The 22,537-nt window shown below is 36.1% G+C and overlaps 9 protein-coding genes and 1 non-coding gene across 10 annotated transcripts; 4 read left to right on the top strand and 6 right to left on the bottom strand. All coding sequences in view use genetic code 12, as the record gives it.

The window, feature by feature from the left end:
- Positions 1-541: 541 nt before the first annotated feature.
- PKP2 (putative protein kinase) lies at positions 542-2,080 on the top strand (the record flags this gene model as incomplete). Its single annotated transcript, XM_061119421.1, has 2 exons — positions 542-548; positions 636-2,080. 2 exons carry the CDS (start codon positions 542-544, stop codon positions 2,078-2,080), a joined length of 1,452 nt encoding a protein of 483 aa, XP_060975404.1.
- A 2,274-nt stretch (positions 2,081-4,354) lies between these two features.
- FDH1_3 (formate dehydrogenase (NAD+)) lies at positions 4,355-5,524 on the top strand (the record flags this gene model as incomplete). The annotated part of the gene is made up of 1 exon (XM_001525495.2): positions 4,355-5,524. The coding sequence occupies one exon, from the start codon at positions 4,355-4,357 to the stop codon at positions 5,522-5,524; it is 1,170 nt and encodes a 389-aa protein (XP_001525545.1).
- A 454-nt stretch (positions 5,525-5,978) lies between these two features.
- On the top strand, positions 5,979-7,439 carry DXO1 (RAI1 like PD-(D/E)XK nuclease; the record flags this gene model as incomplete). Its single annotated transcript, XM_001525494.1, has 1 exon — positions 5,979-7,439. One exon carries the CDS (start codon positions 5,979-5,981, stop codon positions 7,437-7,439), a length of 1,461 nt encoding a protein of 486 aa, XP_001525544.2.
- Positions 7,440-7,637: 198 nt separating this feature from the next.
- MRPL44 (39S ribosomal protein L44, mitochondrial) lies at positions 7,638-7,913 on the bottom strand (the record flags this gene model as incomplete). Its single annotated transcript, XM_001525493.1, has 1 exon — positions 7,638-7,913. The coding sequence occupies one exon, from the start codon at positions 7,911-7,913 to the stop codon at positions 7,638-7,640; it is 276 nt and encodes a 91-aa protein (XP_001525543.2).
- Positions 7,914-8,270: 357 nt separating this feature from the next.
- Positions 8,271-8,954, bottom strand: PVL30_002960 (uncharacterized protein; the record flags this gene model as incomplete). The annotated part of the gene is made up of 1 exon (XM_001525492.2): positions 8,271-8,954. One exon carries the CDS (start codon positions 8,952-8,954, stop codon positions 8,271-8,273), a length of 684 nt encoding a protein of 227 aa, XP_001525542.2.
- Positions 8,955-9,628: 674 nt separating this feature from the next.
- Positions 9,629-10,540, top strand: PVL30_002959 (uncharacterized protein; the record flags this gene model as incomplete). The annotated part of the gene is made up of 1 exon (XM_001525491.1): positions 9,629-10,540. The coding sequence occupies one exon, from the start codon at positions 9,629-9,631 to the stop codon at positions 10,538-10,540; it is 912 nt and encodes a 303-aa protein (XP_001525541.1).
- A 108-nt stretch (positions 10,541-10,648) lies between these two features.
- SIT4_3 (sporulation-induced protein) lies at positions 10,649-13,618 on the bottom strand (the record flags this gene model as incomplete). Its single annotated transcript, XM_001525490.2, has 1 exon — positions 10,649-13,618. One exon carries the CDS (start codon positions 13,616-13,618, stop codon positions 10,649-10,651), a length of 2,970 nt encoding a protein of 989 aa, XP_001525540.2.
- A 677-nt stretch (positions 13,619-14,295) lies between these two features.
- PVL30_002957 (uncharacterized protein) lies at positions 14,296-18,861 on the bottom strand (the record flags this gene model as incomplete). Its single annotated transcript, XM_001525489.2, has 1 exon — positions 14,296-18,861. One exon carries the CDS (start codon positions 18,859-18,861, stop codon positions 14,296-14,298), a length of 4,566 nt encoding a protein of 1,521 aa, XP_001525539.2.
- A 418-nt stretch (positions 18,862-19,279) lies between these two features.
- Positions 19,280-21,069, bottom strand: VMA13 (H(+)-transporting V1 sector ATPase subunit H; the record flags this gene model as incomplete). Its single annotated transcript, XM_061119420.1, has 3 exons — positions 19,280-20,648; positions 20,769-20,776; positions 21,064-21,069. 3 exons carry the CDS (start codon positions 21,067-21,069, stop codon positions 19,280-19,282), a joined length of 1,383 nt encoding a protein of 460 aa, XP_060975403.1.
- Positions 21,070-21,633: 564 nt separating this feature from the next.
- On the bottom strand, positions 21,634-21,705 carry PVL30_002955. The gene has a single exon. It is a non-coding gene; the product is annotated as a tRNA-His (tRNA).
- Positions 21,706-22,537: the final 832 nt, after the last annotated feature.

The following is a 22,537-nucleotide window of genomic DNA, read 5'->3' as shown; positions in this document are numbered from 1 at the left end:
GGTTTGGCTTATTTTGATTTGGCTTGATTCGATTCTATAATGCAGTGGAATGGCTGGCTGAGCATATGTTACACAAAAAAAAGATAATTATATTTGACATGAGGTGAGAGCAATTTTGAGCTACCAAATGCCGGTGAAATCTGGGGTCTGTCTATCACAAACTTTTTTTTTTGTTTTTTTTTTTTTTGTTGTTGCGATAAGAGCAGGAAAGAGAAGGAAAGAAGGTGAGAAAGTGAGAAAGTAGACAAGCAATGCACTTTAAAGTTTACAAAAAAAAAAAGTAAAAGAGAAAAGTTATAGAAATCCATCTATTTGTCCAAATTTAAATTTAAGAAATTTATTGGAAGCACTCTACCGTGAATTTTTAAAGATATTATTTAATAATTTTCACTCTTACCATATTATATACAACTACTGAATACAATACTATAGAAAAGAAAATTTGCACAAGTTCCATCTGTATTGTATTTATCAACAAAAGGAAGATCACTCTGTTACTCACTCACTTACTCTTTCACTCACCCACATTTCGTCACTCAAAATGCTTCGTCGACAAATCACACGATGTTCAGAACGTCATCTGAAGCAGCTAACACCAACACTAACACTAACACTAACATCAACACCACTATCAGCTTATTACGAAGCTAGAAGATTTAATTCCAGGTATACTTCTGAGGTATCGCCATTTTCATATATACACGCTGATGCATTATCTGATATTAGTAAAGAAGAGATTGCAAAGCATCTACAAGATCTTGGTCCGTTCCCTACATACTCGAACATCCTTAATCCGCAGCATTTCTACCAAAACACAGTGCTACTAGATTTTCTTAAAAAGAAACCTCACCCGGTGTCATTGAGGCAATTGGCTGGCTTTGGGAATACGATTACCAGACAGAAACTCATCAATAGTGCGAATTTTGTTCGCATTGAGATACCCATTCGATTTGCTATTAGGATCCGAGATTTGCAGACAATGCCCTTTGGTGTAGTGAACAACTACCATTTGGCTCAAATTTACGAGAGTTACTATCATCTGTTCAATGCTTTCCGCAAGATTCCACAAATCAACTCGATTGAAGATAATGAAAGATTTTGTCAAACATTATCTCGTTTACTAGACGATCACGTATTCAACTTATCGCACTTGATGATGGGTGCACTTGAAGTATCAATTGCGGAAAGTTTACCGCAGGAACAGTTGGATGCGTTTATGAGCTCAATGTTGAGGTCCAGAATTAGTCGAAGAGTGATTGCAGAGGAACACTTGTCGTTGAGTGAGAATTACCGCAAGAATCCCTATGCGAAAAAGCCTCCGCACTATCTAGGAGAGATTTTCCAAGATTGTAAAGCAGTAGACCATTTTAATGAAGTCGCTGATAAGATAAAGCAATCTATGGCTCAAAGATTCCCAAATTTGCAAGATAGATTGCCCAATTTGGAAATCGAAGGTGATTTGAACTGTCATTTCCAATTCATGGTTCCGCATCTACATTATTTGCTTCATGAAATATTGCGGAACTCATATGAGGCCACGATCAAAACACATGGTGAAAGTTGTCTTGAAAATCAAAGACTTCCGCCAATCAAAGTCACAATTATTGATCTGAAGAAGCAATTTTGTTTCAGAATTTCTGATCAAGGAGGTGGAATGAATGATGAAAAATTGAAGCTGATCTGGTCGTTTGGTAAAAATCCTACTCTTGCAAGACAGAGTTTGGCTAACTTCCACAAAATCCCAGGAATACAGTTACATTCTGGATCTCTGACAGAGAAACAAATTGATACAAACTTGTCAAATGATTCACTGCAAAATAAAAATGAAAGCTCGTTGCAAAAAACTTCTGTTAGAGATATGCAAGTATCGACAAAATTGAAAAGTTCAACTTTACAAGAGTTTATGACTAGACCTCATGAACAAAAACTTGGTATGGGTCTTCCCATGTGCTCGGTGTATGCTGACTACTGGAATGGAAAATTGCAAATGAACTCTTTGGAAGGATATGGTTGTGATACTTCATTAACGTTGAGTAAGCCTGGTTATCACAGTAACGTGGTCCAACTTGACCGGGCATAATTTACTGGTGTGAAGATGCAAGATGCATAGTGCGCAATAAGCAATCAGTAGAAGTTAGAAAAGAAATACATCCGAAAGTTGGAGCTTGTAGCAAAGCTTTGCTTTGCCTTGTTTTGCTTTGCCTTGCCTTGCTTTGTTTTGCCTTACTGGGTGCACTATACATCGATCAAGAAGTATACTTTTCAATTGAAATAGGATCTTCAAGCCGAATTACATCTCTTTTATGTGAGCTCTATTTATATTTGAAAAAAGAGTTATTTTTTTCTTTAATTCAGGTTGTCAATTTCCATTTGCAAAGTCTTTAACGTACAAACACATTGTGGATAGTAATAAAGTGCTAACCTTTATCTGCCATTATATCTTTCTATTGATCTTTTGTTTTGTTTTTTTTTTTTTTATTTGCTCAAATCCGCAGTCTTTTCCTTTCATTCCTACACTTGTTCTCTTCTTAATACATTCAAGTTTCATTTCATTTGTAATCTCTTATAATTGTAACATTTCTATAACCAAGTCCTGAGTTTGTGTTTGCTTGCTCTTTTGTATTAATGAGCAGTTCTACACAACATGTAATAACTTAATTCTTAAAGTAAAATTTTGGTAAATGAACTAGTGGAAACTGTTGTCAAAATTCTCGAAGCAAGCACCCTTGATTTCAACATCTCTTTGTGTCGGTATCAAAGTTTTTCAACAGCAAGCGGAGACAGGACATAGGAAATAGAAAGAGGAAAACAAAAGCTAGTGCTTTTGACCAAGTAATCTGTATATCTCCTCTTTCTTTTACTTCACCATTATATGAGGCAATTTAAAATTACTCGGATACTTGATATACAAGAAAAATCGGTTGTTAGACCCCTACCCTTTCAATAGCGATTTAATTTTTTTTTTGCTCTCTCTCTCTATCTCTCTTTCTCCCTTTATCCCTTTCTCCCTTCTCTCTCTCTCTATTATGAGCTCGTCTAGATAATAGACTCGGAGCATATTACTTTACCCGCGAGAATTAATTTCCCACTAGAACCAGCGCGCAATAATGTGGAGAGAAAGAGGTTGGAAATGTTGTAATCGCTCCAAACACAACTCAATGAATTCAAAAGTCAATTGTTCAAATTGAGCTAGTTAGTATAAACCTCAAAACAATTCTTATATGCATTGAAGCAGGCCCTGTGTCGGTCTTTACCTTGTTGTGTAGCTCACATTTTTATCAATTGAACCTTAGGTCTCATCATAAACATATTTTTAAGCTCTTTCTACCCCACAAAAAAATCGTTCCTGAGACTCTCGTTGTTTGTCCTACCCAAAACCTTCCCCCCCCCTCCTTCTCCTCCTTCCCCTCGTCGTCTCCTCCTCATCCTCCGCACTTTATCTCTTGCCTCTCCGATTGCATCTCAAAACGTAAAATGCAAAACAGTGCAGACAGACTTAATTTCTCTAAGCCATTAAGGTTTTTGAAATTGGGAATTGTTTTTTTTTGTAAAATCACTCGGGAGCAAATTTAAAACATCTTTTAACCCATATGGTGTGATAAATAGAATACCGTTAACTTTGTATGCGTTTGTGCAGAGGGGGAGAGAGTGGGAGAGAATAGCAAAAGTGAGTGTAATTTTTTCCAATCTTCGAAAGCTTCTTTTTCCTTCTTTCTTTCTTTCTATGTCTTTTTTTTTGGTGTTGTTGTTGTTGTTGTTGTTACTCCTGTTGTTGTTCCTATTGGTAATATTGTTCTGTGTTCCATGCCCTTCCGCGATATTTTAATTTCCTAAAAAATAATAATAATAATAAATAATAAATAATAATAGTAAGGAGCGCAGTTCATTTTTGGGGTAAGATGCAAACCACCCTCGCCCCCCCCCCCCCCAAATTCAAAACCCCCCTTATTGTTGCTTTTGCTTTGCAAATTTTACATTGCCCCATAGACTAACAATCTGAAGCATTCCAAAGTATTCCACCAAGACAAAGTATTCTTCTTTTTTTTTTCTTTTAACTCATGCTGCATAATTGGATTAAGCTCATTAAGGAAAAGGAGGAAAAGGTAATTTAGTAATATATGGTAAGGTAGATGGAAAATCAAAGGAATATAGGAGTCAGTAAAGAAATAAGTAAGTCCTTACTAGAGCTTCCAGAAAGTTATAAATATCGACCTTATTCCTCTTTCAATATTTTTTAATCCTTTTTTAGTATATTTTAATTTTTCTATCATCAAGAATCACATCTTTTTACTGTCTTAGACAATCAAATTCTATTTTTTTATCAAATCAAACTAAAAATTATTTTTATATAACAATGGGTAAGCCAAAGGTTTTATTAGTTCTTTACGCTGGTGGTGAGCATGCCAAACAAGAAAAGAAATTGTTGGGTGCAATTGAGAATGAGTTGGGCCTTCGTCAATTTATTGAGGACCATGGCTACGACTTGGTTGCAACAACCGACAAAGAAGGTGAAAACTCGGCTTTTGACAAGAACTTGGAAGATGCAGAGGTTGTTATTACCACGCCATTTTATCCAGCTTATCTTACCAAGGAGAGAATCGAAAAAGCACCTAAATTGAAGATTGCCATTACCGCTGGTGTTGGTTCCGACCATGTCAACTTGGATGCTGCTAATGCCAGAGATATTTCAGTTTTGGAGGTTACTGGTTCCAACGTCCAGTCGGTTGCAGAGCATGCTGTTATGACCATGCTTGTGTTGATTAGAAACTACAACATTGGCCACTTGCAAGCAGAAAGTGGTGGCTGGGATGTCGCAGCAGTTGCCAAGGAGGAGTTTGATCTTGAAGGTAAGGTGATTGCAACTGTTGGTGCTGGTAGAATTGGTTACAGAATTTTGGAAAGATTAGTCCCATTCAACCCAAAGAAATTATTGTACTATGACTACCAACCTTTGCCCGCTGCTGCTGAAGAAAAGTTGAACAAGGCTTCCCAATTGTACAATGACGTTGACACTATTGTTGAAAAAGTTGACCAATTGGAAGACTTGGTTGCTGAGGCTGATATCGTGACTATCAACTGCCCATTGCACGAAAAAACCAAAGGTTTGTTTGACAAGGCCTTGATTTCGAGAATGAAGAAAGGTTCATACTTGGTCAACACCGCTAGAGGCGCCATTTGTGATGCCGATGCAGTTGTTGATGCATTGTCCTCTGGCCACCTTGCCGGATACGGTGGTGATGTTTGGAATGTGCAACCAGCTCCAAAGGACCATCCATGGAGAAAGATGCACAACCCATACGGTCCAGAGTATGGTAATGCAATGACCATCCACGTTTCCGGTACCTCATTAGATGCCCAAGCCAGATACGCTGAAGGGGTAAAGCAAATCTTGACTCAATACTTTGACAAGACTTACAACTACAGACCACAAGATATCATCTGTATTGACGGTGACTATGCAACTAAAGCTTATGGTCAACGTGCTAAGAAGGAGCAAACAGAGGCTGGAAATGTTTATAAGTAAAGGAAATGTAAGACAAAAACAAACAACGGAACGTAGAAGAGAGAATAAATGAATGGACAAAGAAACAAATAAATTAGTAAATAAGTACATAAATAAACTGATAATAAATGTGAGAAAAAATTATGAATATAGCTAACATTGTAACTCTTGATTGACTAGCTAACGTGAATATAAAAATAATCAATAACTCGTGTTGAGATAACCACAGCCTTAGCCATTCAGCAACAACTAAAAATAAAGTTGAGCTATGTATTTATTTATTTAATTTATTTACTTTTTTATTTCTTTACTCTCGTGTTTTGCGCTGTAAGGGGGTCCAAAAATACAGCCACCTTAATATACTCACATGTAGGTATGTAATTGCAAAATCTCACTTTGAAACATCTCAAATCTATTTTGAAAAAAAAAAAAAAATACAAGCAGCATATTGTCAAGCACTACATTATAGAAACAAATGATGCAACAACAACCACTTTCTTTCTTTCGAGAGATTTTGAAATCCGAGAACACTATACAAAATAGTAGTAATGGCAGTGACAATATTTCTGATACGCCATTGTTGACTTCAAGTGAGATTTTCAATGAAGAACCTGAGGAGATCTGTCACTACACCAAAACATCGCACCAATTGAAATATAACGACATTAGTGGGCTCAGTGTAATCAAAATACGCATTGATAATAACAATAGAACATCACACCTGCATCTGACAAAGAAAAATAGAACAAGGAAAAATAGGACAAAGAAGAAAGCTAATGCAAATGCTTGTCCAAACAGAAATGAAAAGGGTCCGCCCACTATTGGTGCAGATTTGAAGAAGGGATTCAACAGTAATTATACTAGACCGTCTCAAATGGAAATATATCTGCTCGATGATGTGCTCGGAAGTATTCAGTACCTGGTTGCTAATAAGCTTCTACTGATGACTGACTTGAAGTTCATCACTACACGACGACACCTATCAAAGTTGATGGGCATTTTACTCGATAACCAACCGGTAGCATTCAATGTTATTTACTGGAAGGGTTTGATCTTCTTTGTTTACGATTGGAGATTTAAAGATGAAATAAACGCAGAAAGTAGTCATGGAGATGATCAAGAAAACGATCATCAAAATAACCACCAAAATAACCACCAAAATAACCACCAAAATAATCACCAAAATAATCATCAAAATAACCACCAAAGCAATCATCAAAGTGTTAATCACAGCCTTGTTGAAACAGAAGCACGAAGTGCTGACAATATTCGACGTCTAGAGTTGTTGCAGTATTGCGGATTTAAGTTCGAAGAAATTATAACCACTTCTCAAACTCTGACTACTTCATCTGTATTCTCAAAGTTCTACACAGTAGTAAAACACAAAGTCAACGGCATTCCCGTGGTATACACCGCAGAAGTTGACTGTGCTGTAGACAATGTGCCAGGCCTAGCCAACTACGTTGAACTAAAGACACACTCAATTCTACTGGATGATAAAGCAAAGACCATTAACAAGTTTCTGCGTAAATTGATGGCTTTGTACTGTCAGAATAAATTCATATCATGCAAAAATTCTGTTATTGGGTTTAGATCTGCCGATTGCAAATTGGCTTCGATGAAAACGTATTCAGAGCGTGACTTGGTGAATACGTTAAGAGCATCACCGATACCTTTTGGAAACGGTTATTCATTTAATACAAAGCATATTTTCCATTGGTATAGACATGTGTTACATTGGTTATCTACGATGGATGACGATAATGACAACAACAAAGATAATCCTCGGGTTTTTAAATTATGCTTTCAAAGAACAAGAGAGTTTGTGGACTCGAGTTTAGTTTTGAAACCTGTGCTGGAAAGCGAATCCAGTACAATTCTCAACACTTTTGTCCCAAAGTGGTTTCAAGATTTTATAAACACTACTCCGCTGTGACTAACGACGTTGTTAATATCTTTATATTTATTATAGCCAATCTAAAATAAGCACCTGCCATAACACCTCTGCCTATCTCTTTTCCTTTTCCTCTCTCTCTCTCTCTCACCTTGATATATGTACATGTATATATGTGAGCAAGTGAATTGAACAAAAAAAAAAACAGTGAATGAAAGAAAGAAGAAAGAATATGAATCCTTATTCCATAATAGCATCCTTAATCGATAACCTCCTCGAATGACTATTAAAATGTTCCTTAAGCTCTTCTAGGCTCATCTCTGCTGGGTTAGCAGTCATGACATGTTTATCTTTAAACTCGACTTTGATTTCAGGTATGTCAGTTTCTTTATCCAAGATCTTGTAGTTTAATTTTGCACTTGCTGGTACTCTAGCTAGGAATAATCTTGAACTTTTTGCCGCAGGTGAGAACGGGTTGAATTTCACCAGCACATTTGCAAAGTATTTAGTAATCATGTTGTCGTCTTATATGGATTGGGAGAATGTTTGCCGGATGAGTCAAGACTACAGTTGAAATAGTATTCTGTTCTAATACTATTAACCCTTAGAGAGAGAAAAGAAGAAGAAGAAAAAAATTTAATGTTTTACGCACAAAGCCGCAACTTGGTGATCCTACCAGATTTTTTTTTTTTCATCTTTTTTCATCTTTTTTCTTTTGGAAAGCCACTTCAAGTACCTTGCAACACTATAAAGCTGCTATATTATAACTATACTGTGCTATGCTGTAATATTCTATGCTGTACCTCAGAAAGGTAATGATACAATCTATAAAGTGTAAAGCTCTAGATCTAGTCTATGTAGTTTCCCCCTTCATCACTGTTGGTTTACCAGTTGCTCGCTAGTTACTGGTGGTATACTTAAATCATCTGATTGAGTCGATGTTGCTCTCACCGTCGTGTGTGCTATTCTTCTTCTTTTAAGGTGACCCCATGTAAAATATGCCACTGGGATATAGCTAATGAACGCAGCCTTGAGTACCCCTTCGTAATAGGAGCCTTCTTCAACAAACGCCAAGCTCAAGAAAAGCATCAGCATTTCTGCCGCCGTTTGCAATGGGAAAGTGAGGTAGAAATTGTTAAACTCAAACCAGCGCAATAATGCTGGTGAGTATCTCATCCTGACTCTGAATGCATAATAAGTGAAATGAGTAAGATATTGGGTACACCATGCTGTGATTAATATTGAATAAGTCGTATGTTTGGCAATCTTTGGGTGAGGAAAAATCACACCATAACAGATCCAAGCCATTTTAAGACCACCGGTAATTGACCAAATTGATGATGAAACACTTTTATGGCCTAGCACAATCAACAATACTGCTCCAATCAATGGGAAAAGGGAGCAAACATGGAAAAAATCCGCAATGCCACCAGGTAAGAAACGGCGCCCTACCAACGGAAGTAAAATCAAGAACCGAGCAAAACAGCAAAACCACAATGTAGCACTAACCACATTGAAAAAATATGTAAGCTTTTTATCAAAAGTGAGTGGTTGCATTGACGTTGTAAAAGAGCAAATGCTGAAAAAAAAAATTATAATTCTTTTCTAATTATGGAAGACTTTTGATTTGTGATGGGACAGTTGGATGATAATTGGCGATTAACAATTAGCTAATCCTTTTCTTAATTTTCTTTATCTCTCTTTAAATAAGTATATATCTCCAATATGGGTGTGGTTTTTGCAATTGCTGATTCAAGATCAAAAAGTTATTGCACTGCCTCAAAAAAAAAAGAATACAATAACAAAAAAAATTAAAATGATAGTGGTAGTAATAGTGGTGATGGTGGTAATGGGATGGTAGTTGGATCTCAGTTCCTGTTCAAGTTATTCAATACCTTATACCTCAACGTATCGTTGCGTAACGTAACGTAACGTAACGAATTTTACACTCTGTTCCAAGAATTGCGACACGTGAAATCATGCTCGACGCGCGGGACATTTTAAATGAGGAATGCAATTTTTTTATTATTATTACTATTATTTTTGTCTCTTGTATTCTGTGACATCGAGTAGCAGCTTGTTTGGTGTAGCGTTGATGTAGATTTTTCCCCTTTCTATATTGAAATTTTAAATTAAATTTTATTTTCCTGTCTTTTCTATATTTGTTCTTCAATTTTTTTCATTTCATATTTTAGAGTTTTGTTGATACGAAATAAGAGATCATTAATTCTATGAAAGGAATTTACTTATTGTTTCTCTTTCTTGGTGTCTGTTTGGCCTGGAGCGCTGAAGATTATGAGATCTTCAAGTTAAATGATAAGATTCAACAAGATTTAGGTGCTAGTACCACATTCTACAGTTGGCTAAAGCTCGAGAATGGACCAAAATCAACACCATTGGAAATTAAAAAGGCTTATAGGAAACTTTCCAAGAGATTGCACCCTGATAAGTTTTCGTCTGCATCGAGGAAAGCTAAAAAACAGGCGGAAGAGAAGTTTGCTCGGTTGTCTTTGGTGGCAGACATATTATCAGATCAATCTAGAAAAAGGCGTTACGATTATTTTTATGCAAAAGGATTCCCAAGATGGAAAGGTACTGGCTATTATTACTCAAAATTCCGTCCTGGCTTGATATTCACAATACTTGTTGTTTATTTCCTCGTAAGCACGTTGCATTATTTTGCTTTGAAAATAAATAGAAAACAGGATTATAAGAGAATTGCTAATCTCAAAAACGAAATAAAGACACAGGCATGGGGTGGATCACTAATCCCACCTTTGGACGGGTCCGATAGGAAACTCACCAATGAATCAACTGGAAAGGTTTTTGTGGTGAAGAATACTGGTGACGTTTTTGTTGAGGATGGAGAAGAACTTCACTTAATCGAAGAAAAAAGTATCAACCTCAACCCTGTATTCAAAGACACGCTCTTTTTCAAACTCCCAGCCAAGTTGTACAATTTGACATTTGGAAAAATTTTCAAACCAATTGATACTACAGTCTCTTTTGTGCAGCCGCAAGGTTCACCAGAAGGAGAAGAGGAGAAAATACATGATGTGAAGCAGAAAAAAAAGCAGAAAGGGGGAAAGAAAATGGAATTGGCAAATGGTAAAGTAGTCTACAGTAGAAAGAAGAAACAATAGTTGTAATAGTAGGAGGAGGAGGAGGAGGAATAATAGTAGTAATAGTAGTAATAGGAGCAACAGGAGCAACAGGAGCAATAGTTTATAAAAAACGAGAAAATTTCAAGTCTATTCAGTGTGTTTAGAAACTCTACGTAACTCATTACTTGCGTCATCATCTTCCTCATCTTCATCATCTTCTTCAGAAGAACTTCCCGATAAATCCTCATCATACTTTGCATGTTCACTATGGAGCATGTCATCCTCGTCGTCATCTTCAAGCATCTTGTGTTTGCTCAAATTTCCATCCGGCGTCATCCTGCCCACTTCAACATCGGCAACTCTTGGCCCGACATCCATATACATATCTTCATCTTCGTCCTTGTCTTTATTTGTCTTAGTGTTTGCATTTGCATTTTCATCTGAAATTGCGTTTCCATTTGCATTTTTGTCTGTATTAAAACCTCCGTTTAGACTTGAGTCGGTGTTATCTCTAACAAATTCGTCATGATTTGACGAATCGCCAAGAATAATCTTCTTTGGCTCATCTGCGTCAAGATATCCCACGGTAGAAGTATCAAACCCATAATCAGTATCTTCGTCACCATTATCAGCTCCCAAGACTACATTGTAGATCTCTCTGGTCTTTGACAAGACTTCATTAATAAACCAAATCCATCGTTGGTTCGATACAGCTTCAACTATAACGGGTGAAATGAGGTCAGGTTTATACAATGAGGTAAACTTGACAATTTCTTCTCCAATCAAAATTAAATGACCCATGTAGCCTGGTCGTGGCTCAATTTCTATTTCAAATGAGCGAGCAATTACTCCTGTCAAGTCGCATTTATCTGTCTTGAACAACTCAACAATCAAATAAGAGTTGTATGAATTTAACTTTCCGTTGAAAATCTGTTGAATCAAATCAAACACAACATTGTGGAAAAAATTGTTCCACTCGTATTTGGTGAATTTGCTGACAATATTAGCCAAGATGTTCAGATCAATTAATTTGATTTTGAAGTAATCGCCAACACAAGGATCCAGCCTTATTGCGGCATCTCTGTCAGTGCACACAAACGGATTTTCTGGAGAAATAGAAGGTTCTTCATCTTCAGAGTCCTCTGTCAATTCTAAATCTTTAAGAAGAGCCGAAGTTGAATTGGACACGGAGTTTGGGGTGGGGACATCGTGCAGCAAACTATTCTCATCTCCTCTTCGTTCATCACCAGCTTTATCGACATCATCATGATTGTTTATATTGCTATGATTTTCTTCCTCTCCTTCTTTTTCTTCTTCTTCTTTTTCTTCTTTTTCTTTTTCTCCCTCCTCATCATCATCATCATCATCATCATCATCATCATCATTGCCGTGTCTCTCATCGTCGTGAACGTTATTATTATGCAAATGTGTGTCAAAGTGGACATCATCTAATGAAACATCATCCAACCCTAAAGTTACATCATGGATATCTGCTGCATTTGTTTCTTTAAATGCAATTTTGTCTTCCAAAGCCTTGCGCAACCGCTTGCTTTGCTGAGATCGTATTTGATCTCGAATGCGAATGATTCGGCGAATCTTTTTAGAATTCAACAAGATCATATTAGAACAGTGAAGGAGCTCAGCTATTAGCTCCGAGATTTTGAACCTTGTAAATCCGAGTATATCAGTCTGTACTTTTGATGGTGGTATAGGCTCAATCTCGAGCAATTCTTGGAAATTTGACAAGTTTTCAGAAAACAATTGCAACATATCCCCCAAATATATCGGATCTCTTTGGCTTGGCGGATTTTGCTCAAAGTCTTTTAGCCACTGAAACATTACAAAAGAGTTTACTTCTCCAGGCGTGCCATCTCCAGTTTGAAGCATTGAGCTATATGATCCGCAATTGAGATCATAGTCTGAATTGTTCTTTCTAATTAACTCAATAATAATGCTAACGCAATTATTGATCCCATGCTTATTTGTTTGAATTTTACCATCTTTATCTTTAACTTTTTTGAGCATAATATCGTGGATTATTGTATTAACAATTTCAGGTGTGACCAATTCGCGAGTGAGTTGATTTGGTCCTATATTGGTTTCCATCACGACAGCTAACGCGGCATTTGACGATATCGTCACCAACGCTTTCAAGAAATCTGTGGCCGAGCTTTGTCTAAAATATTGCTGATGGTCTGGAATATATGGTGTATTTTCAAATTGTGTTTCTGATTGTGGCTTCAATATTTCTATTAATTTTTTGATTACGCCCTGCAGGGCAATCGTCTCCAAAATCCCTGTTGGTGAATCTGGCTTGTCAGTTTGTATGATCCGAAAGAAAAAATCCATTATGGCTGGTACTTCAATCTTGTCCAAGAATGTGTCGACCAAGTTCTCTTGTCGCCTTACATAGTTTAACAACTCGATGCTGTTTAAATCAAGCAATTGGTCCAAAATGCGCACCAAGTACGGAACAGTTGGTGAGTTTTCATGGAGGTTGGGTAATTTCAAAAGCAGCCACAATTCATCCATGATTCCTGGTGTTTCAATTATTCTGTTTGAAATGATCCACATGTCAATGGCCAAAATATCAGCCGCGCTTTGCACGCACTTTCTAAACTTTTCATCCGGTGTTTCCACCTCAGTTTTTGCCTCCTCCATTTCGTCATTCTCCTCAATGTCTGTAGTTGGATTATTCTCTTCAATTGAATTTACAATCTTTTCTTCTTCTTTAATACGCAATTGATGAAAAAATTCAACACTTTCTTCGAGAATAACAATAAAGCCTCGTAAAATGTGGGGCTGTATAAGCAACTCAATCAATTTCCCATCCTTGATCTCCTTTGTTGAGTTGGAATTGCTATTATCAGTTGAAGACGTGAACGAGGCAGAATCTGAGCCATTTTCTGCACCTGTCGGCAGAAATTGGAAACTGCCATTCTTTGCATTATTGTAATGACCTTTGATATTGTGTAGTTCGTTAATAATCTCTTGCATCAATGTCGGATCCTTGGTCATATCCTCAATAGTGACCAAAGAGAGATCATGTACTGAGTCCAAGAACTTCAGTAATGCATTGTTGTTGTTGAAAGAATTGTTGAATGGCCAGAACGACATTGTTTTCCTTGAGCTTCTTTAACACTCTATCGCTTGTATCACTCTAATTCTTTAATTCTCTAATTCTTTATATTCTTTTTTTTTTTGGAATCTCTAAGTCACAATTCTGTCTATTGCTCTTTGTAACATATCAAAGCACCTTGATCTTGGTGCAACTCTAATGTGAGGTCTAATAGCAAACTCTGTGGCTGAAGTGGTGGATCGTTGATAAGTGAGATAAAATCAATCACGGACAGAAATGACGGATGGAAATGTATCACAAAGGTGTCGATGTGATTATTACAATATAATATTTTTTTTATTCCCAAAAATTAAAAAAAAAAAATAAAGAAAAAAAAAATTAAAAAGAGAGAGAAAAAGAGAGAGAGCAAAAATAGAAAAAAAAAAATAAATAAAAAAATTAAAAAGTGAATTAATTCAAAATTATTAAAGAAGTCAAGTGAAGTCAAATAAAAATTGCGTTTTGTAATAAAAGAAACTAAAAGAAAAATACAAAAGAAAGAAAGAAAGAAAAAAAACGAAAGTAAAGAACTTCTAACATTTTCCACACTCAAAGTTTTTAGGATTCACATAATGATCGACTTTAATCCACTTTAGTAAAGCCAATATCAAAGTTGTTTATAATACTTCGTATTGCCTTAATTGTGCCAGCATTTTTTTGTTTTTTTTTTTTCTTCTTACTCTTCTTCGCTTGGAATTGACTCTATCATTTTAATAGCAGTATCATACTCAGCCAAAATAGCCCGGTTTAATTCTGAATACGTTTGCTGTACAATATCGCGGCAATTATTTGCACAATGCTCAACCCACTGCCTTATTGTCATTTGCTCCTCGTCTTCAGGCATCTCGGCAATAAATCTAGTCAAATCACCATTAATATCATCCAGTAGTTCGTATTCTGAGTTTGCAAACTCTCGAAGCTCTTTGGCACTTGTCTCTAAAGACTCTTTGCGCTGTAATACCAACATCATGAGATCCGCTGTACCCTCTGGACTACGCGAAGCCTGTTCTACTTCTTTATTTTCTTTATTGACAATGTTCTTTTGGTCATAGTGAGCATCACGATTGGATTCATTTCGAGCATCGGTTAACGATGAGTTCATAGCCAATGGCTCGGTCATATCCAAAATATCTTCCAGAATGTTGTCCGAGACGTTGTCCGGGACATTTTCTTGCCTTGAAGATGTCCCTCTTGTTGCATCAATTGAAGCTAGAGCAGAAGTACCATGTTGTGACAAAGCAGGTATTCTTGCTGTTTTATTGTCCTTTAAGATATCTTCAGATATATTCTGCAATTTTGTCACACCAGCGCTCGAAGAAGATGAAGATGAGGATGAGGATGAGGAAGAAGATGAGGATGAGGTTTTGGAAACAAAGGTCGAATTATCAACAATATCCTGATGTTGCACCAGTTGAATTTTTGTTAAAAAACCATCCTTTATTTTTTTATCCCTATTCTCGTTTTTGCTATCCTCCTTCTTTCCCTCATCGCTCATTCGTAATCGTAAACCTTTATTTGTATGATCCTCAGTCAAAATTACTGTATCCAATTTGTACGGAGATCTTATCTTTGCAAAGTGCTCTTGCGCAAGCAATAATATTTCCTCGTCCTCGTCAATATCAACTGGTATAGTTTCCTCCTTGTTAGCAACAAATAAAGGATCTTTGTTTTCTTCTTTGCTGTTCTTTGCCTCTTGTTTCCTTTCCATCTCAATTTTCTCATCAATTTTACTATCGTTCTCATTGTCGTTTTCCTTTTCGATTCCTCCACTAGTCTCAATGCCGTCTACCTCAGCAGTTTCATTAACCTCTAGCTTTGGATGTTCCCCTAAAAGATCCAATTCTTTGACGATTTTTGTAGAATGTTCGCCTTCATCATTTTCTTTTATTTCATTTTCATTTTCATCATTGGCATTGAATATTTTGTTTCTTTGATCTTGTTCAAGCTCTTTATCGGATTGGTTTCCTGTGTATTCTTGGACATCACTTGGTATTTTCGATAACTGCTGTGGATTCCTTGTGTTTGGACCACTTTCATGCGCGACACTTGAAGATTCATAATCAACTGGTGATTGCATTAAATTATCCCTTTCAATTTTCCCTTTTTCATCAATGTTCGCTTCCACCTCATTTGTGTGTTTAAAATGTTTGTCTGAGTTTGCTGCAGTAAATTTCTCCACTAATTTTAAATAATCTGCATAATCGCTCTCAGTAACTTTATCAGGAAGCAAAGAAACTCGTTTAACGTTATTCTTTTCAGTATCCACAACAGGTGACAATACCTTCGTACCTATACAAAGTTCATTATTTGATTTTATCTCCAGCACTTTGGACAACTTTTCATTCTCCAATAATACTTTGTCGTTCATCGGTACATTTGCAACATGATCAAAAGATGTGGATCGATTTTCTTTATACTCCTCTTCCCTGTGGTCTTCGTTAATGCCATCTGAGTGCATACCATCGGCATGTTTGTCTATGTTGTTTTTTGTCGCGCATTCAACAATACACTGCTCAGCTTCAGAATCCATTACATCAGTAGATTCAACTTTTTGTCCATTTTTCTCACTGTTTTTGGTCTTCTCGGCTGCTGGTACTGCTGGAATTACATTCCGGTCAAAGACATTATCTTCTTGGTCTTTATTACTTGATGCTGAAGCATTACCATCAAAATCTGTCTGATCATTTAGCTTTAAATCTTGTTCTACGTTTGGTATTGATGTTGAGCGGAATTCCATTCTCTTTCTATGCTCTAAAGCTTCGTTATTTGCATGTAAAGATGGATTTGTAGGAGCACTAACCTCAGGTTTCTTCTCGGCATCCGCTTTTTCCCCTTTACTCGATTCAACTAATGAATTATTTGCAGTGCTTGAGCCCTGGATTTCATGTACCTCAAGTGCATCTACACAAAGTGTTTCTTGGGGTTCTTGTTTCGATTCACTTTGTGATGACAAATTTTCGTCTATGCTTCCCTTTAATTTGCCATCAATTTTTGGAAACACTTTTACTTCTTCTATTTCGACCTTGTCCTTTTCTTTGTTCTTGTGTTTAATCTTTTGTTTTCCAGTTGCCTTCTCCATCGACTTTTCTTTCGTGGCATATTCTAAAGTTGTATCGTAAGACATGTCAAAGATACTGGGACTTAATGGACCATTACCTTTTTTAGACATGGTATTTTTTCTAGGCAGCAATCGTGGAGATATAAAAGCCGGTTGCTCCGTTACCTTCGATGTTTCTTCTCGGAATATTTGATCGTTTTGAGGTAATTCTATATTTAAAGGTGGTATGCGAGCCTTCCTTGACACGTGCGTTTCCAATCTACTCACACTGGCGTCGGCATAGTCGAGAATCTCATTTGAACTGTCAGCAACAGTTGGAGCAGGTGTGACTCGTTTAATCAACTGAGGTTTCTTCTTGTTCTTATCATTGTCTTTGTTGCTAATTTTAGGAGACATATCTTTCAGTGCAGACAGTTTGGAATACTTAGTATCTTGTCTACTTTTGGTATTCTTAGTAACTTGTTTGACTTTGTTGTGTGTCTTTGGTTTAATTTCTACAATCGAGGCATCGAGATCCTCTGTATAATCATCATTACCGCTTGATTCCTTGTAAGATGTATCTCCAGCATCAACGTCAACGCTAAATCCATCATCATCATCATCATCATCAACAACATCATCATCATCATTGTTGTCGTCGTTGTCGTTGTCGTTGTTGTTGTTGTTGTTGTTGTCGTTATCGGCAGCTGCTGCAGGAGCATAATTGCTTTGGGAATCATCCTTGTGATCATTCAATAAAGCTTCAGCTCCTTCAAACTCATTAGAATCCACCATGGAAAGGGACAGAGTGCTAGATAATTCCCGGTTGTTTTCTGCAACTGGTGCTGGTACTGGTAAAACATTAACCTTCCTGTCAGTTTCTTTGTTGGGCACTTTTGAAGTAGTTTTGGCAACATCTATAAATTCCTGTAAAAGGTCATCGTCTGGTACTTTGTTCCAATATTCAAGATTTTCATCCCTCCTTCCTGGTTTGGTTCTAGGTAAAGTCCTTGGCAAACTTGATGCGCTTTCCAAATTGGAAAGTTTGGCACGTTTGTTCTGTTGATTAAAGAAAGTGGCATCACTTTTGAGCAGTTTAGTTCTGTAATTCGGCGGTTCCAATTTGCGCTTTAATTTTGGCAACTCCTGAGAAAAATCCGAATCTGAATCTGAATCTGAATCTGAATCACTATCTGACCTTGAATTTTGAAACTGTGACGTGACATTCCTTGAGCCCAATGGCTTTGCAACTGTACTCTGTACTTCAATCACATCTGGTGTTATCACTTGCAGCGACTTTGATTTTAATTTAAGTTCTGATTTCGGCATCAGTGATTTCTGATGTGACAAACTATATTGATCTTTTCTCTTTTCCATCATCGCCAAATCGTGTGAAGAACTTGAACCTTGTTCAGTTTCCAGATGTAAGCTCAAATTCAATTCCTCACTTGATTTATCATCTGCATCAACAAATAAGGAATGTGTTTCCAGTTGATTCTCTTTATTCAATCTCATCGAATCTATTGCCACTTCGAAATCTCCACTTTTCTCTTTCAACTCATATTTTTTTCGATTGCGCTGTTCAAACATATCCAAGAAGTAGCAATATCGTGAACTGTTTTTGATATGTTCTTCCATGGGATCATCGTCTTCCTCCCAATAATCCAACGCGCAATGGCAATACATACACATAACTCGATCACTCTCACGATCGAATGGGTCGTATACAAACCCCGCTTGTGATAAGGTATCTGAATTGGCCTTGTATGATATCTTGTCCAATGGGAAATTTTTGAAAAACTCTCGTCGAAATTCGATTGCCGTTTTGCTGAATGGGTTCTTGTATATGGAATGCTTACTCCAATTGAATCTGGTGGAATCTTCTGAATTAGGGTCATTGCATGAATAGAAAGCTTCGATCATTGAAGATTTGGGGCATTTAAAGCTCGTTTTAAGATGTTCCGATGTAATAGATTTGAGGTCTAATGCGTCGTTGAATTGTACAGCATGAGTACAATAACCACATCGTAGTCTTTTGGGTTGATTTTTTAACGGTGCAAAATAGAACCCGGCATCAACCAAGCCTGTAGTTGATGTAAATGGGAAATCAATTATATCGTTCCAACTGTACTGAACTTTGTCTGAATCGACATTGGAATCAAATGTTCTTATTCGGTTGTCTCTATATATCATATCATTTTGCATTGGGTATGTTGAATAAAATTAGGATATTTCTAAACTTCTGCTACTCCATAATAATTTCATTCGACCTATCTGTGTTTTGATTCAAATTTCAAAATAAAAAAAAAAGGAAAATAAAAAATAAAAAATAAAAAATAAACATAAAAATAAAAATATAAAATATAAAGTATAAAATATAAAATAGAATAATTGATACTAAAATTAATAGACGAGAACTGAGAATACAAGAAGCATCTGGGCATACATAAAATATAGGTATACAACAAACCACAAATGCAAGAAATAAAAGATAGATAAAAAGTGGAAAAAGAGTGGAAAGAGACTTATACAGTGTTTTTACACAAGTTGAGTAAAATCTAGTTTTAGACAAGTATCATTCGATTATGTTCTTTTTATAAAAAAATTTATTTATTTTATCATTCTAAAAATTGTGACCTACAAGCAATTGAATAGTCTTCAATGCCTCATACTTGAGCTCATTGTTACCATGACTATTCTCGAGAAATGACATAACCAATACCTTGTACAGCCCGCCCTTTTCCGTATTGATGAAATGAACCAAGTCGTGTCCCAAGTTTTTGATCAAAAACTGCAAATCATTCAACAAGATTGTTGCAACAACGGGATTATTCGTACTAGTGCTCAAGATTTCAAATATCCTCTTGACAAGTTTAAAGTTGTTGTCTTTGAATTTCCCAGAGTTCTCTAACCAAAACTCAGTCGATTTGTGAGTTGGTGATGCCCAACTGATCAACTTGGGGTTTTCCAATGCCGTTAAGTACTCGTCAAATGATGATAACTTTTTTGAAACAACTTCGTGCAATGTATCCGACAAGTATGCGAGGTCATTAAACAACTCTTCGTCACTTCCATTTGAAGCAAATTTTCTTTCTTGTAAAGTCTTGATAGTGTTAACTGCATCGTCGTGGAACAAGAGTATTTTAATAACCTTGAACTGGTCCTGTGGCGATGTAGTAACACTAACAAAGTTTTTGATGATTGCAATGGAGATCCTAACAATCTTTAATTTGATTGAATCCTTGGCAATCACTAATAAATTTCCAGCCAATTGGGGGAAATTGTGCACTATGGACTTGTTAATTTCCGCATTAAAAGATAATATCCATGTGGCCAAAAGCACATTGTAGGAAAGTTGCAAACCGGTTGCATTTGGGTGACCAGCCAGCTTGTCAATCAATGCATTAATCGGCCTGAAATTGGTTAAAAGATTATGTTTTTGATAAATGTTCTTGTAAGATCGGTTGGTGACCAATTCTTGGAGATACTGAATGGCAATAAATTGGTAATTGGTATCTGGAAGCTCAAGAAGTGAAGTGATGGTACTAAACACGGTGATGAGAGTCTCTGCGTCAGCCTCGCCTGCCGATCTTAACAAAATTACTAGGTTGTACAATGCAAGCGACTTAATCAACGGTTCTTTCAGCTGCAAATGTTTAACAAATGGATCGTATGGTAATCCTTTATCAACGGATTTCAAGCCCAACAAGGTTTTCAAAAAGCCTGGTACATTGATAACCAAGTCGTTTATCAAGGTCAATACGTTCTTAATAACGTCATCTTTATCCTTAACACGGCTCAAGACACTAAGCAACCCTTTGGAATACAAGTCCAATTGCTGCTTCACTGTTGCATATCTGTTTTCGGTTGACTGTTTCTCCAATATCTTGATTTGATTTGCGTTATCTTCCGATACCACGCCTGCTCTAGCAAGACCCTCCCATGGAATAATTCTCTCGCGAATTATCTTCTTTGCATCTGCCAAAAAAGTGCTATCAATTGTAACCTTTGATAAAAAGTTAGTACTAAGCTGGTGGAGAGACTTGAGTTTGTATATATGTATATATTAAACACACACACACACACACACATAAAATAACGTTTAGACATACCGGTGAATCTGACATATTCTTCTTTTATTTTTTTAATTGGGCTGGGTTGGACTTGGGGGGAAGGTTAGCCTCGAGAATTGTTACTTGATTATCATTTTCCGTTCAACAGACTTGTATGTACGATACCACAATCTCAATGTTGATACGGCTTTTTGGTGAAAAGTGCACTACCTGTGCTAATATTATTTTTTTATTACTTTTGGCAAGATTGCGAAAATGAATTCAGTTTTAAAAATCAAGAGAATAGGAAAAAGTATGGAAGAAAAAAAAAAGAAAGAGTGAGCAGCTTGTTAACAAACATTTAGTAGAAAAACAATTATGGCTGCAAACAATAATATCCAAGGTTTGAGCATGAATAAAATAGTTTTTTTTAATAGGCTAATGATTCATTTAGTAAACTAAAGAAAAAGAAAGAAAGAAAGAAAGAAAGAAAAGAAGAAAAAAAGAAGGAAGGAAATAACAAAGGTGAAAGTTTCCCATTGTAAGATTGAAAATTATCCCCGCAGTTTTAAACGCAACAACTCAAATTTTTTTTTTCAGTCCAAGTGTAAGTTATGAATTTGAAAATGTTAGAGATTGAAGCTAATAGGACCTAAATTCCAATGTGGTGATTGACTCATCAGAATGGACATGCAATAATCAGTAATTATGGACTTATCACAAGTGTTGAATCCTATTCAAAGAGGGAAAAAAAAAATTGCATTTGCAATAGAATGTTTTGTTTTTTGTCTTATTCTTAAACCAAATTCTTTAATTCATTTGTCTATACTCAACGAGGGAGATTAACTTAATAATAAAAGAAAAATGACAAAGAGCCTATAAAAAAAAATTGAAAAAAAGAAAGAAAGGGGAAAAAAATAAAACTTGCCATTGCCAGAAATCGAATCTGGGTCTGCTCGGCCACAACGAGCTGTACTTACCACTATACTACAATGGCTGTTAAATCCAACTCTACTAATGAGCTGTTTTTGTTGAAATAAAATAATTCAGATAGTCTACACTTTGCTCTAAAACATTTCGAAATCGATCAAAAAAGGACTTGGAAGGTACAAGCGTTTGTTTTTCTTCTCCTTTTGATACCTGCTATGATAACCTGTTTATACTATTTACAGTTACATTTTTAGGGACCAGATCTTTCTTTTTTATTTTTCGTCCTATTCTGTTCTTTTTTTTTTGGTAAAAAGTTTAAACAATTTGTATGTATATACCAACTTCAAAAAGCATACCTAACTTTGTTTCATCAGCATTTCAATTATGATTCTATATCCTCATCTCATTGCTTGCCCATAATTGTAATTCCCCCATTTGGCAAATCTCACCGCGGTAAATCACAAAAGAGAAAGAGAGAGAGAGAGGGAGAGAGAAGAAAAATATAAATATAGGCTTATACTTTTGGGAAAACCCTTTACGAAGAAAATAAAAAAAAATTGAAAAATTGAAAAATTGAAAAATTGAACGAAGAAAAAATAAAGAAAAGAAGGAGAAGAACCGTTGGACATGTAATTCCGAAGACCACAAGTGCACGACCAAAACGATCTATTGTAGACAAATGTAATGTATTATTCTTCCAAATATGGATATAAACGAAACTTTTTCTTTTTTTTTTTTTTGGTTTATTCTAAGAGATCTGATCTCGAGGTTTTAATCAAGTGACTGTTATCAATAGCTAAACCCGCGGTTGACATACAAAGTGAAGGGTTTTATCCAAATCCCATGATACGCATACATGAATATAGAAAGACTACTCTATTCATCATTTGATTTACTTT

Source organism: Lodderomyces elongisporus, chromosome 3, assembly GCF_030384665.1.
Source record: "Lodderomyces elongisporus chromosome 3, complete sequence".
NCBI lineage: Eukaryota > Fungi > Ascomycota > Pichiomycetes > Serinales > Debaryomycetaceae > Lodderomyces > Lodderomyces elongisporus.
The sequence above is the reverse complement of the archived record's forward strand: the minus strand, read 5'-3'. Positions and strand labels throughout refer to the sequence as shown.